Consider the following 16,842-nt stretch of genomic DNA (forward strand, 5'->3'; position numbering starts at 1 on the left):
CCAATTTAATCAACTTGTCCGTAACGAGCAAGGCAATTGGTGACGAACTTAGGGATTTAATTGTGCTTCTTCAAGGAGTTGTGTTGGACATAACGGCTAAGAATGATTTCCATTGGAATCTCACCTCTAATGGAGCTTTCTCGGTGTCTAGTGTCTCGCACTTGATGTCTAGTGCAAAAGAGATAGTTTGGCCAAGCTCCACCATCAAGTTATTGGATGTCATTTGAAAGACAACCATTCCGGCAAAGATCAAGATTTTTTCGTGGAGATTTCTCATCAAAAGACTACCGCTAAAGGATTAACTTGTTAATAAAGGTGTGCCTATCTTACCTTCCATTGATTGCCCTTTTTGTTCTAATTATCCGGAATCTTTGGATCATCTTTTCTACCAATGTCATGTAACAAAGGAGGTTTGGAATAGAATTTATTTGTGGTTGGGTGATGATGCAAATTTTTCTAATGAGGAATTCAAGAACTTCGGGAGTATTCAAGAAAAGGTGACAAACAACAACATCAAAGCTATTATAAACACAATATGGATAGCTTTAATTTGGTGTACTTGGAACATGAGAAACACAATCATTTTTGATAGCGGTTCTTTTAGTCATGACGAGGTGATATCAAATATTTTGTATTTTTCTTGGAGATGGGTTAGTAGGAGGGAACCTTCGAGTAGGATCGATTTTTATGATTGGTATAAATTACCATTACTTTGTAACATTACTAACTAGTGTGTTCTCGTTGTAAAGGTTGCACCCCTAGTGCGATTTCTTATATTCAATTGCTTATTAAAAAAAAAGATTTAATATGGTTTAAATATGTTCTTATAAAAATAATAGTGGATGCAACCATAGTTGTAATCTTATCTAAAATATTAAGTTTGTGGAAAAAAAATTCAAAATTATTAATAAATGTATATAATTTTTTTTTTTGGGATTTTCTCCTAAAAAAATATCAACATTTCTTATGTTCGATTATTGTCCTACTTTTTAAAAAAAATATATACAAAATCCATTACTAATAAATAATCTATAAGAGTTTAACTTTTTTTCTATATAACATTAATGAAGTATGAATAAATTAACTATCAATTCCATCTTTTATGTTTTTAAACATGCAATGTCTTCATAAAAAAAAGTAAAATAACATTATCAAGATATTAAAATTAAATTAGTCTAACACTACTATAAATAATTATTTAATATCATTTTTTTTAATCAATAAAAAATTGGATTAATTCAAAAACCATTAATACAAAGGTGATCACAAATGATCCAACCTAGCATAGCTCTATAACAAGAGGTTAGCTATGCACTTTCTATATTTCCTATTATACCAACTCCTATGAATGATGTTTTCTTTGATATTATTTACAATTGTATCTCTATCATAAGTATTTCTAAAGCAAGTATCATTTCTAAGTTTCCAACAAGAGTAGATAGTTTTAGCAATTGCCATCTTCATCATCTCACTCTTCTTTCCTTTACCATTGCAATACTTAGTGATCCAGCTCATCTCACTTGACCAATGCCGAGGGTGCCTATGCACTTGCAACCACTACAACACTGTCTTCCAGATGTAGTTCATGATCTCACATTCCAAGAACAGGTGCTCTAAGTTTTCCTCCTTTTGACAGAAGCAACAGGTAGGGTCTATCATCACACCAAATTTGTGCAGCCTTGTTTTGGTCGCAAGTCTCTTATGGCAGGCCAACCAAAGACAAAAGATTGCACGCGGTCTGGCTATATTACCCTTGATCAAAGCATACCATTCTACATTAGGTTCATGGCTCAGCATCTCCTTATAAAAATCTCACATTCTGAATCTGCTGCCATCCTTTGTCTTGTCCCAGGTCTGCTGTACACTATGTATCGCATGCCTAGCACTAAGAATGCCTTTACTTATCCAGGAGTTGTTGGTAGTTACCTCTATACTCATGAGCTCTTTTCCTTTTAAGAAATAGGTGTGCATCCATTTCACCCAAAGGCAGTCATTTTTCCTATTCAGACCCCATAGTAGTTTCATCATAGTGATAGTGTTCCATATCTCCAAATTCAGTATGTTAAGGCCCCCTTTATCCATGGGCTTGCAGATGGTATTCCAAGAGATTGGAAACTTCCTGCTGGGAGCAGTTCCTCCAGTCCAAATAAAGGTTCTACAAGCTACTTGAATGTTCTGCAAGACACTTTTTGGTATGGGATAGCACTGCATCCAGTAGTTGGCTATAGCAAAACCTACAGCTTTCACTAACTGAACCCTACCAGCATAACTCAACATTCTAGTGCTCCAGTGATGTAACCTGCTCAGAATTTTCTCAACAAGGGGGAGGTAATAAGCCACTGAAAGTTTCTTGCAAGTTAGAGGCACACCAAGATATCTGAATGGGAGTTTTCCTTCTTTAAAACCATTCACCTGAATAATTTGCTGCTTTGTTGTCTCCTCTATAGCTCCCATGTAAACCTGACATTTTAAAGGATTCACAACTAGCCCTGTTGAATCAGAAAAAACCTGCACGGTTTGGTACATAAGACTAACAGACCCTATGTCACCTCTTGAAAAGAGCAGAATGTCATCAGCAAATGTTAAATGAGTGAGCTCAAGCTTTTTACATTTGGCATGATGTTTGTAGTTAGGATTCAGCTGCATTTGGTACAATAACCTGCTCATATATTCCATAACAAATCACAAAAAGATAGGGTGAGATAGGATCACCCTGTCTTATACCTCTCTCAGCTTTCATCAATTTGGAGTGCTCCTCATTGATACTATACCTGTAGGTGACTGTGCTCACACCATTCATGATCCATTTCACAAACTGAGTTGGGATGCCTATCTCATGAAGAATGGTGTCTAAGGCTTTCCAATTAAGCATATCATATGCTTTTTGCAAATCTAGCTGTATCATGCATCTAGGTGTCACACCCCAAATTTGCCCGCCTTTATATATGTTGCAATATATATATATATATATATATATATATATATATATATATATATATATATATATATATATATATATATATATCATTTTTATTTTTATTCTATTAAGCAAAAAAAATATAAATAACGTTTTGATTTTATTTATTTAAGTTATTAGACGCAATTTTAATTTTAGGTATAATTAGTAACTTTTATAAATATTGAAGTTAGTATTAGCATTTTAATCTATACTGTTACTAGGCTTATTATTAGTTTTTTTTATATACTATTCCATATTATTATTAATACTATCAGGAACATTATTATTGTTGTTATAGTTTAAATTAGAATATTAGATTCTTAGTATTTTAATATTAATTTTCATTATTATAATTATTAGTTTCTGTTTTTTTTTGTTATTATTAATTTTTCTAGTTTGTTATTATTATTAGAAACCCAAAGTGACTATTTAATTTTTTTAATATTTTAAGGTTTAGTATGAAGTAGATTTTTATAGTGATCTTATTACTAAAACACGAAAAAAAAAAGAAAAAAGAAGGAATGTTAATTCTAATTTTTTAGGAGTTAGTTTTATAGTTCTACTGTTGTCATTTAAGGAAAAATCAAAAGAATTAGAATGGGTAAATCAAATATTCCATGTTCCTGTTATTTTGTCACAAAAATTCCATATCAAATCTTGGAAAAAAAAAATAGTAAATCAAACAAATCCAAGATCTTCAAGTCTCCAAGAATCACGTAGAAACCAAATATTCACCATAGTTGCTCCAAAAAAAACATAAATTAGTTCTCCAAATCTTCCCTAATTAGCATTGAACCCAATCAATTTCAAACTCATCCCAAATCAAAATCTAATTATCTCCAATCAAAACACAAAATAACAGTAACAAATATTAAATCATTCCTAAACAAGAATCAAATTTTAACTCATAACCTAATTCAATCATATATAAGTGAACAAACAACTGCAGACAAGGGAAAATTGGAGGCCGATTGATATCATCCCAAGTCTCTGAACCGAATGCTCATGGTGTCTCAGCCGTAAATAGATCTTTACCTTCAAGCAGACCAAGCCGCAGCGTATCGCTGTGTTCATATTCGGTGTCAAACATTTTTATTTGAACTCATTCATAAACGCATGATTAATCGTGTTTGATTGCATATTTGTGTTCATAAACCTGTTTGCAATCTTTCTGATACATTTAATTCAAGGTTTGGTGCAGGTAGAGTAATCCACCATTGCTAGGTCTTCGGAGTTTCAAATTGGGATCTCCCATTCTAGGTTGAATTAGACGAAGATGGTGGTATTACTGCACTCAGGGAGCAATTTCGGGTTAGGCCATGGTCTTCTTTGCGATTTATCGAACATGTGTGTCGATTCGGATTCTTGCAGAGGGCTATGGATGTTTCACTTTCACGTATTTGCAGAAAAAAAAAGAAGAAGAAAAAGCCACGCGAGGAAGAAGGGCGCGCTGGTTTTTTTATTTTGTTTGCATTCTTTTAAAACAACGTTTATTTACATTTATGGTGGTATGTCTAACAATAAACACAGCTGATCCGAGTGGCAAAAGCAAGATGATGATGACTCCCCAACCGCCAGTTCGAACCTGGCCAAGCTCAGTATATTTTTACAAATTATTCATTCGTTGATCAAGTACGCCAGCTCTTCACGCATCCACGATGTACCTCATCATCATAGCCGTCAGATTAAGCAAATACAAGATCCCACGCACCAAGACCGAGTCATATGCAATCCAAGCCCTGGTTTTCTTAATTGTTTTTATTTGTTTAATGGTGTAATTTAATTAATATATTTTTATGGTATATAGTTTAATTGTTAAATTAAATTGATAATATAATTAAATTAGGGTTAGGGTTATAATTAGGGGTTTAGAATTATTTATTCGATTATTTTGATTATTCGACTTAATTGATTTAATTATTTTTAATTAATATTAAAAATCACAAAAATCCTAAAAAGGTTTATGACTATTAGGGTTTGCCCAATCCTACTGCCCATTTGGCAAGAAAACGTTAACTAATTCTCTTCTCGACCCGACTAAAGCTATTAGTCGCATTAGACGAGAGATAAAAAATAAAACATTAACCCTTAATTAGTTCTCTTCTCGACCCGACTAAATCTATTAGTCGCATTAGACAAGAGATAAGAATACAAAATTAAAACACATTTAATTTGCTGCCCGCGACGATCGAATCTATCGATCTGAGTAACCAGCAATGCCCCATTAATCCGTTAGCTATACTGACCAAATCTATTGGTCATCGCATCTAACGGTGACATATCAAATCAGGGTTGTACGCCCAAACACTAAAACATCTCAAACACACTAAACCACGATACTACGGATTTACATCCTTTCAAACACTGCGATGTTCACAACTACGATAAGGTAATTCAAAATACCTTCAAACTTCGCATTTCAAAACAACTTCAAAACCACTTCAAACACCTCCATAATCAAATTCAATTCTAAGGCGTACAACCCTGTGCCCGAACTACGTTGACTCTGATTCTCCATAAGGAGATACGTAGGCACTTGGTAACAAGGCGAGTCTCCCCCCCCTAAAATCTCAATTCAGTTCAAATCTCTATTTTTACCCTTTTCAATTTCTTAGCTATCAACCTTATATTTTAGCCATAAAACCTTTACCTTAGATTCAAAGCCAATAGGAAAGGGTTGAGGGTGCCTAACACCTTTCCTCAACCTGATTATAATAACTTACCCTGATCTCTAAACTGCGTAGGGTTTCCTATTCGCCCTTCAGAATAGGTGGCGACTCTAATCTTTAATTTTTTAGGGCAGGTTGCTACAGCTGGCGACTCTGCTGGAGAAACATTATAATGGTGAATTATTATGCTCCTATAGGTTTAGACAAGGTTTAGGTTTTTGGCAAACTTTTAGGTTTTTGGCGAACTTTTTAGGGTTTGGCTAATTCGCCAAGATTAGGGTTTGGATTAGGATTTAGGTTTTCATTTTTTTATTTAAATATTTAATTTTTTTTAATTGTTTATTTATTTACAATTCCCGTTCACAATCATTATTTACAACAATTTAAATGAATATTTGTCTACGTTAATATTTATTGTTGTACTGCATTTTTGGAGCTACAAATGGCAGATTTGGAGATCAGGTTCTTTTAAATATTTAAATTTTATTTATTTATTTGCAATCTTATTTATTGTCTGCAACTCATTTTTTTACCGCAATTCAATTAAATGTTTATTTATTTGAATATGTGTTATTTTATCGCATTTTTGGGATATATAAATTGTTGTCAAACCTAAGTGTGAGAATTATATTTAAGACCAGAGGGGAAATACATCGCCTACGAGTCTTATTATAATTCCACTCAGAGTGGGTTGAATATCCGGAAATGTCTGATACGAGGCTTGACCTTGTTGAGGGCTGAACTTGGTATTTGGTTGATCTCTCTAGGAACCTACCCCTAAAATTCGAACCTCATGGATCAAATGAGTTGTTCTAAAATCCAAAGAGACAAAAAGTCTCGGCGGCTACGAACGACCCCATGAGACCTTCTAGAACATACCAATGGGAAGGGTAGGCACCCTAAGCTGTTACGTCGAACCTATGAACCTAGGGCTTACGTGCTTACGTGCTTACGTGCTTATTATATATGCAATTTATATATAGCGGATGTCTTGCAATTTTATTTTTGTAGGTATACCTACGCGTTCCCTGGTCTGCAGGTGTAAACTCGGTTTTTGCGAACTGACTCCTTGCTCTTTTTATTATTTTTTTTATTATTTTTTTTATTTTTTTTTTATATTTTTTTTTGCAAGAGTCGCCACCGACTTTTATTTTATCCAAAAAAGGAAAGGCATAAAAGAACAGGAAAGACCTTTTGACAGATTTTGGGTTCGGGGGGTTGGTTATACAAAGGGAAGGTTTTAAGCACCCTTTGTATCCATGGTTATCCATGGGCTCTTAATTGCTTAGCTCACTTTTTTAAATGCTTTGTTGATTTGAAAATAGAAGAAGTGAAGATGGACAATAGGTCACATAGGTCTCTGAAGAGTTTCACCGGGAATAATGCCCTTCAAATACCAGATGAAAGTTTTGAAAATAGATGAGAAGTTTTGAAAATACGTTGCTTGAAAATGGAAGTGTTTGAGCAAGCAATTAGGAGTTACTTACTCTTAATTTATAAGATCTTTCCTGTACGTTAGCAAAATAGACAAATAGAAAATAGCAGAAACATAAATAATATGTCCAAATGGACAAAGAGAAAATAACAGAAACATAAATAATACGTCCAATTGGACAAAGAAAAAATAGCATAAACATAAATAATACGTCCAAATGGACAAAGAGAAAATAACAGAAGCATAAATAATATGTCCAAATGGACAAAGAAAAAATAGCATAAACATAAATAATATGTCCAAATGGACAAAGAAAAAATAACAGAAACATAAATAATATGTCCAAATGGACAAAGAAAAAATAGCGGAAACATAAATAATATGTCCAAATGGACAAAGAAACAAAGAAAAAATAGCGGAAACATAAATAATATGTCCAAATGGACAAAGAAAAAATAGCGGAAACATAAATAATATGTCCAAATGGACAAAGAAAAAATAGCAGAAACATAAATAATATGTCCAAGTGGACAAAGAAAAAATAACAGAAACATAAATAATATGTCCAAATGGACAAAGGAAAAATAACAGAAATATAAATAATATGTCCAAGTGGACAAAGAAAAAATAACAGAAATATAAATAATATGTCCAAGTGGACAAAGAAAAAATAACAGAAATATAAATAATATGTCCAAGTGGACAAAGAAAAAATAACAGAAATATAAATAATATGTCCAAATGGACAAAGAAAAAATGACAGAAATATAAATAATATGTCCAAGTGGACAAAGAAAAAATAACAGAAATATAAATAATAAATAATAAAATAAAGCATAAAGCAAGAAATATAAAGAACAATATAATAAAATGCGGAAATTAAAGTCAATTGTTAGTATGTTAGCACGTGAATCATCTTGAAGCTAGTCAAGTATATTCACGATGTTAGTGAAGATCGATGGTGAGTGAATGATGATCTCGGATTTAAAATTAATGAAAATTTATCAGAAGCTTGATAGAATCATAGCGACTACACGATAAATTTCCAAAAGTCTTAAAACAACTGCATACAATCTCTGCCATATTTGATCTTTTATTCTGATTCGGGACAAAGGAAAAAGATAAGAAACAATATCAAATAATATACAAAAATAAATATAAAACAAATTAAACTTAATTCATTCTTTTTGTGATTTTTTTTTGGAATTGATTTTAAGTTAATTAACAAGCTAATTAAACAAATAATTATACAAATAATTAAACTTAACAAGAAAAATATTATTTTATATGTCAAAAATTAGATTATAAAAAAAATATAAACCTAAATCTAAAAGGAAAATATTTTTGGAGTTTTTTTGATTGGTTAAAAATAATTAAAAAGCAATATTTACATAATTACTAATTAATTAAGAAATATAAATTAATTATGAAAAGAAATAAAATATTTTTATGTTAAAAATTAAATAAACATTTTATCAACTTAAAACTAAAATTAAAACATTTTTTTTTGAGAAATTGAAAATATGCATAAATATGGAGTTTTTAATTCATGAACTCCTAACACTACTACATATTAAAAATTACATTGTACTTACTCTATGATGTTCCAAGAGTGGAATAGAGTGATTGAAATTGATTGAAAGTGGCTATTTGAATGAGCCTTGATTTTTACAAGTTTCTTGAAACTTTTGAAAAATATAAAACTTATGCTATGCTTTTGGAGTGTGTTGTTATTCTTCTCTTGTTCCTCCTCCTATTTTTCCTCTTCTTGAATGAAGAAAATGAAGCTTTATTTATAGGCAAAGAGTTTGATCTAGGAGGCCAAGCAAGTGGAAAAAATAATGATTGATTTTGTGGAAAAAGAATGGAATATTCTTTTATGCTAAGATAAAAAACTTAACCATGGTTTAATCACTCAATTATTATTCTTTCCAATCTTGCAATCTTATCTTTGATGCTTTGAATATATCATTGCTTGTATCACATGAAGCTTCCTTGCATTATCCTTGAATTATCATTGAATTATCCTTGAATTATCTCACTTTAATTAAACTTTAAATGAATAAAATTTAATTAAAATGAAATAAAAATGTTATGGATCATGGATGGGTCGTGGATTCCCCTTAGACATATGGGAATCAAGATTGAATCACAAAAGAATTGGCCTTTTTGAAAAAGAATCAAATTTTGGTCATTACTTGTTTCATGCATTTTTCCAAAAAAGGTCAACTTCATCAAGGCATATCTCCCTCAATTTTGATCCTATGAAAGTGTTCTTTAACTTTTTGGAAAGCCCAAGATGTCCTCTACAAGCCACTTTGGAAGCGTTTTTGCATTTGGAGAAGTTATTTTGATGATATGGGCTTTGACAAAAAACTGCTTTTTGTTGACTTTCAAAATGACCCGTAATGTTTTGGCTTATATCTCTTAGGCGGAAGCATTTCTTGACCTTGGTCCCAACATCAAAGTTGTAGAGAATTGAATTTCCTTGAGGATGAGCTTTGGTTGGAATTTTTCTGATAAATTATGAGAGAGTTATGGTCGGTCAAAGTTTAGTTGACTTTTAGGTAAAAAACTCTAATTTTGCAATTTTGAGTTTTGTCGATTTCTGAACTTTTCTTGATGAATTATGATCAACCATTGATCACATGATGAATATTTTGACAAAATATGGATGTTGACAAAAAATTGCATTTTTGACTGTCTGTTGACTTTTTGGTCAAACTGGTCGTCTGTTGACTGTTTGAGCTGTTGACTGTGCGTCTGAGCGAATCGAAGTTTGAAAATTTGTCTGGTGGTATTTTGAGACATATGGAGATCCATGAAATCCATTTGAGGTCTCAAAAACTCGTTCTCCTGAAAAAAAAAAACAAAAACCCTAGTTAGGGACTGTTTGTGTAGGAGACAGTTAGGCGTACCTGATTTTTGTGCAGTGTTGAGTCTCTGTTGACCACGTGATTATCAGAAGACTTCTAGAACAAAATCTTGGAAATTTGAAGTGCAAAAAAATTGATTTGGCTGATGGTACAAACACGGAGAATTGCGCTGATAGCGGGTTTGACTGGTAACTAGCTGTCCGGGTATTAACGTAACAGTTAAAGTGAAAATTCAACAGTTTAAAGTTAATTTTTTTCTTTTTTTGTTTTTGTTGTGTTAATGGTGAAAAATTTATTTACCTGAGCTGTTAGAAAAACACAAACATAATAAATAAATAAAATATACTGTACGCGAACGAAAATACCGATAATAACCTTGAAAAAAAATATTTAATGCACAGAAAAATAAATATTTAACACACATAATATTATCTTGATAATTAAACTACCGTACGACAGATAGTACAACATTTAATACTAACAGTACAAATATTACATAATATAATGAACAGTACGATAAATAAAATAAACGGTACACTATTTGAAAGCGACAGATACAACAAACTTTTAAAAATGACGATTAATAATCCATGCTATGAACAACAGAAAATAGATGATCGGAAGTGTAACCATCGCAGGTCCGCATTTTTCAGGACTATGCAGACAGAAGAAGGACATGATCACCGTAAAAATAGTGATGACTATAAGAAAAAGTGTATCCATCCACTTTGCCATTTTTGCCGAGGAAGAAGAGAAAATAATTATGAGATAGAAGTTTGAGAAATTTGGGAGATGAGTGAAATTTGATGTGAGAATTTATGGAAAAAATGAGGAGTATTTATAGAGTGAAAAGAGAGAGATAGAGTCGTTGGGAGTGGAGTGTTACCGTTTTGAATAGTAGTAGGATTTGAAAAAAAGTATGGTAGGTTTTGAAAAGAAAAGGGGTATAGAATAAAGCTAGGATTTGATTTGAAAGAAAAAGAAAGGAAGATATTTGAAAAGAAAGAAAGAGATTTTGAAAAAATAATATAGTATAAAAATAAAAATTAGTGGGAAATAAAACCAATAATAATTTAATTGTTACCAGTATAATCTGAAACCCGGACTCCGCGCCTGCAAATTTTAATTCTGTACCAACTGCGTCAGCATTATTTATCTGAAAATAAATCTCAAATAAACAGTGTATGAAGTGATAAACAGTATTTGATGTTTATGTAAGAACAAATTTAACAGCGAACCAAAATACTGTATAAAAAATTCTAAAAATTGAATATTTATAAAATCAGGATATTTATGAAATAAAAATCCAAGATTGTATAAAACTCCAAATTTTTAGACAGAAATCTGTTGACTTCTCTTTTTTTTAAAAACGCAGGCAAATTTTGGGGTATAACAATAATGATCATAACACTTAGAAAATGATGGGATCTCAGAGGTCAAAAATTGGGGTGCAACAGATGCCCCTATTTAAGTTTCTTCTATCCGGAGACACGATGATTGTAAGTCTTCGTTTCGACGTGATTGAAGAGACTTAAATATATATAAAAACACAATTTTTGAACCTGAGATGCAATGTAATGCTTATGATTATGAATTCACATGATTTCTACGAGATGGAAACAGGACACCAATGGGGAGAAGTAAACAGACTCCGCTAGGGAAAAGGTATACGTCATCTAGGAATAGAATCAGACTTCACACAAGAAAGAAACGGTTGACAAAAGCTTTCAAGATAAAACATGATTGAACTTTGAGAAGAGAATATCTGAGGCATACATGAATGTGGCTACATAAAATGAACATCAAGGTAAAACATGATTGGACAACATCAAATGACAATCAAGGTAAAACATGATTGGGCAACATCGAATGACAATCAAGGTAAAACATGATTGGGTAATCATCAACGGACAATCAAGGTAAAACATGATCACAGGTCCCTCAAGGTAAAACATGATTGGATGTCATTAAGGATAATCAAGGTAAAACATGATTGGATAATCATTAACGGACAATCAAGGTAAAACATGATTAGATAATCGTCACAGATCCATCAAGGTAAAACATGATTGGATGTCATTAAGGGATAATCAAGGTAAAACATGATTGGATAACATCAAATGACAATCAAGGTAAAACATGATTGAAAAATACCAAATGACAATCAAGGTAAAACATGATTAGAGAATACCAAGTGACAATCAAGGTAAAACATGATTAGAGAACACCAAGGTCAATCAAGGTAAAACATGATTTGAACTTTAAGAAGAAAATATCAAAAGCGTTTTAAGATAAACCATGAATGAAGCAGCATCAAACGACAATCAAGATAAAACATGATTGAACTCAGAGACATTCAAGAGTGACATTGAATGAGGTAATAACACTTTATTGGGAATTGGGACATCCATAGAAGCTTTGAATAAAAGGTGACAAAGTTCTGAAAAATTGTCAGAACAAACAAGACATATCATGAAGAATATCAGATAGATACAGACAAAACGAATCAAAAGGATAAATTTGTTTGGGTAGGTGCCAAGTAAGTTGGACTTTGATCTCAAGGTAAGATGTTGACAACAACAGGACCTTAGAAGAATGTAAATGAGCATGATTTTGTTTTTATGCATGATGTTAAAGTTTTCTATGCATGATGAATGCTCAATGCAATGTAGTTATTCATGACGACTGGGATTGACTCTTTTGTGAGGCAAGATTGGAGCTTTGATTCCTCAACACAGGAACTCTAAAAAAAAATCCGCTTGGGAAGAAGATGCATGAACAAACTTCTTGTCACACTGATAACTGTATCAAACAAATGATCCTTTGAGAATAACTGATAAACTAGGCTTGAGTATTGCTGAAGAAGATTGCCCCTGATTGAGTAATTGTTGCAAGTTAACTGATCATGGCTTCAGTTGAACTATGTTAGGGATGAACTGATCACGGATTCAACTCTTGAAATGAATGTTGGGAAGACTTGCCATAGTATACATCTTGAAGAGGATATTCTGATCAACAAATCTTGATTAAACATCTGAACAACAGGATCTTGAAGGAACGTGCTCCTGATAGGATCACTGATCAAGTTTCTCGACTGTTTGAACTTCCCGAAAGATAAGTACTTACTTTCAAATAAAGTGTTCATTCAAGAATGGTAATTTTAATGCAATGCTCAAAACATATTTTTGAAATCAAAATCACTTTGTAAAGAAAATGGAATCACTGGTTAAAACATAAAGGTTAAGACAATCAACGTGAAAGATAAAGCAAAGATATGGTATCAACATAAATGATTGGTAAATCTCTTGGGAGTCAGCTTACGCAACCTTGTTGTAGTATGCTTTCAAAATAAACCTTGCTTCAATTAGGGCTTTTGAAGGTTGTAACATGGTCAGGTTCACGGTTTAAAAAAATAAAAGGTATAAGGCTCAAAATTTTTGTAACCCACCCCATCTCCGTGATGATCTTCATTCCTAAACTCAGTTAATTCAAAATATGCATTCAGGTTCTAAGAGACTTCTGCAATTTTATCTGTTGTAATGATGAAAGTTCACAAGCCAAGAAAACTTAGTGATGGCAGTCACTTTTTCCTTTTGATAGTCACAACATTTTGTGGTTCAAGAGTTTATTGACTTATCTCTTCTTTTTTCCTTCTTTTGATATCCCTAACTTTTGCCTGAATTGTTTATTTTGAACTTACAGTCAGCGGGATGCCTTAATTTTTGCCTAAGTCATTTTTTGATTTTGACTTAGCAGGCTTTTCTTTGATTTTCTTTTTTGATACATTTTTTTTGAAAGATAGTGACTATCCTGCTTAATGATTATAATGAACCATTATCAGCTTTTGATTGGCATCTCCAACATTTCTTTGATGTAAGCGGAGGAAAGTTTGTGATTAAAACACTTGTTAAAAGGTGCATTGAATGATTCTCTTAAAGTAGAATGCACAACCAAATTAACTGGGAACTACCCTGCCCCGGGTTAAAATGTGGGTTATTTCGTACAGAAAGAAACACCAACTTCTAGGCTCAAAGGGGTTGACGAGGGATTAACTTCCTTATTTCTCCAGTGTTTGGAAATTGAAACAATGCCTGTACATCGTCAGCAAAGTTTTATTTGAAAGCATACAGTTCAACAACCTGGGTACTTCGTTGTCATCATCCTCCCTCCAATCTTTGCATAAAACACAATTTTGATAGGGAAAGCAAAATAGAATTTTTTTTTTGTAAAAGAAGCATAAACATAGACATAGTAGATGAAAATGAATTCAAACATACGATGCTCATTTCATTAAAATTAACATTCTGGAATGAAAAAAAAAAGTTTAAATACAACTGAGGAAATGCAAACAGTAGGGAAACATCTTTCTAAATCATGGCCCGCTGCCCCTTGATGGAAAGGACAATGAAAATCAGACCTAAAACCTTCTGGAAGCGGATTCCGAGGTGGAAGAATCAGCTCGATGGTAGACAGACAACTTCGAAGATGGAGACAGACAATGATAAGTTTCATCGATGACTTGGATGTATGTATGCAAATAATGCAATTCTTGTTTATATTTTTTTTGAGTTTCAAAGAACTTAAGATATTAATTTGCAAACATTCAAGCATTGGATTAAAGCATTGATCAAGTTATCATCAAAATCAATCATCCATTTTGGTGGATTAGAGTTTTCACCCCATCAACACCCAAGATCCATTGAGTTTGATGAAACTTACGATGTTTACAAAAAAGACCTCTAAGTTCATTGGAAATCAAAGGAAAAGATTTTTATGAATGTATGAATGCATGAATGCCACATATACAGAAATGGTAACACAAACATGGTGCACATAAGATAGGTTCAAAAGTTCAACGTCACGAGCATGAGGTCAAATAACCAAACATGGGATAGTACTAGGGTTTAATCACCTGCACAACATGTTCTACTGATACGTCAGAGTCCACATTCTTCTTTCGGATATTACCGGCTTGCACAACTGAACTTGTGAGCCAATAATATTCTCAAGAAAAACTCGTCTGAGTGTGGCTCTCCGCATGACAACTAATCCAAGTCTTCACCTGAATAGTTTCTGCGCCACAACCTAATAAGGCCAGGATGGGTTGGGGTTCTACGGCCAACTCAGCTTCTACAGTTCAATGAAAGCAATAATGTCTTCGCTACGAAACATGCTAAACATATATTACCAACAAGGAACCTCCACTGAGCGGAAGGATTCTCACGTACGCCTGTACATGACTATACCCTCCACCTAATTCTTATGTGTACTTAATCCGGGTTAGGATTTGTCCATAATGTATCACTTGTAACAGAACCACACATATATCCAGAATAGCAAAAAAAACACAAAATAAACAAAATAAACAAATATGAGCAAATATTAAAGTGATATAAAACTCTAAGGTAACCCCTCTTTTAAAAAGATTTTTCAAATCCCCAGCAGAGTCGCCAGTTCTGTAAACTCGGTTTTTGCGAACTGACTCCTTGCTCTTTTTATTATTTTTTTTATTTTTTTTTTATATTTTTTTTTGCAAGAGTCGCCACCGACTTTTATTTTATCCAAAAAAGGAAAGGCATAAAAGAACAGGAAAGACCTTTTGACAGATTTTGGGTTCGGGGGGTTGGTTATACAAAGGGAAGGTTTTAAGCACCCTTTGTATCCATGGTTATCCATGGGCTCTTAATTGCTTAGCTCACTTTTTTAAATGCTTTGTTGATTTGAAAATAGAAGAAGTGAAGATGGACAATAGGTCACATAGGTCTCTGAAGAGTTTCACCGGGAATAATGCCCTTCAAATACCAGATGAAAGTTTTGAAAATAGATGAGAAGTTTTGAAAATACGTTGCTTGAAAATGGAAGTGTTTGAGCAAGCAATTAGGAGTTACTTACTCTTAATTTATAAGATCTTTCCTGTACGTTAGCAAAATAGACAAATAGAAAATAGCAGAAACATAAATAATATGTCCAAATGGACAAAGAGAAAATAACAGAAACATAAATAATACGTCCAATTGGACAAAGAAAAAATAGCATAAACATAAATAATACGTCCAAATGGACAAAGAGAAAATAACAGAAGCATAAATAATATGTCCAAATGGACAAAGAAAAAATAGCATAAACATAAATAATATGTCCAAATGGACAAAGAAAAAATAACAGAAACATAAATAATATGTCCAAATGGACAAAGAAAAAATAGCGGAAACATAAATAATATGTCCAAATGGACAAAGAAACAAAGAAAAAATAGCGGAAACATAAATAATATGTCCAAATGGACAAAGAAAAAATAGCGGAAACATAAATAATATGTCCAAATGGACAAAGAAAAAATAGCAGAAACATAAATAATATGTCCAAGTGGACAAAGAAAAAATAACAGAAACATAAATAATATGTCCAAATGGACAAAGGAAAAATAACAGAAATATAAATAATATGTCCAAGTGGACAAAGAAAAAATAACAGAAATATAAATAATATGTCCAAGTGGACAAAGAAAAAATAACAGAAATATAAATAATATGTCCAAGTGGACAAAGAAAAAATAACAGAAATATAAATAATATGTCCAAATGGACAAAGAAAAAATGACAGAAATATAAATAATATGTCCAAGTGGACAAAGAAAAAATAACAGAAATATAAATAATAAATAATAAAATAAAGCATAAAGCAAGAAATATAAAGAACAATATAATAAAATGCGGAAATTAAAGTCAATTGTTAGTATGTTAGCACGTGAATCATCTTGAAGCTAGTCAAGTATATTCACGATGTTAGTGAAGATCGATGGTGAGTGAATGATGATCTCGGATTTAAAATTAATGAAAATTTATCAGAAGCTTGATAGAATCATAGCGACTACACGATAAATTTCCAAAAGTCTTAAAACAA

At 32.3% G+C, this 16,842-nt stretch overlaps 1 protein-coding gene across 1 annotated transcript; it reads right to left on the reverse strand.

Moving 5' to 3' along the window:
- Positions 1-1,812: 1,812 nt before the first annotated feature.
- Positions 1,813-2,905, reverse strand: LOC131637850 (uncharacterized). Its single transcript, XM_058908421.1, has 2 exons — positions 2,772-2,905; positions 1,813-2,659 (listed from the first exon to the last, which is right to left on the reverse strand). Exons 1-2 carry the CDS (start codon positions 2,903-2,905, stop codon positions 1,813-1,815), a joined length of 981 nt encoding a protein of 326 aa, XP_058764404.1.
- Positions 2,906-16,842: the final 13,937 nt, after the last annotated feature.

This window comes from Vicia villosa, unplaced genomic scaffold (assembly GCF_029867415.1).
Source record: "Vicia villosa cultivar HV-30 ecotype Madison, WI unplaced genomic scaffold, Vvil1.0 ctg.002098F_1_1, whole genome shotgun sequence".
NCBI lineage: Eukaryota > Viridiplantae > Streptophyta > Magnoliopsida > Fabales > Fabaceae > Vicia > Vicia villosa.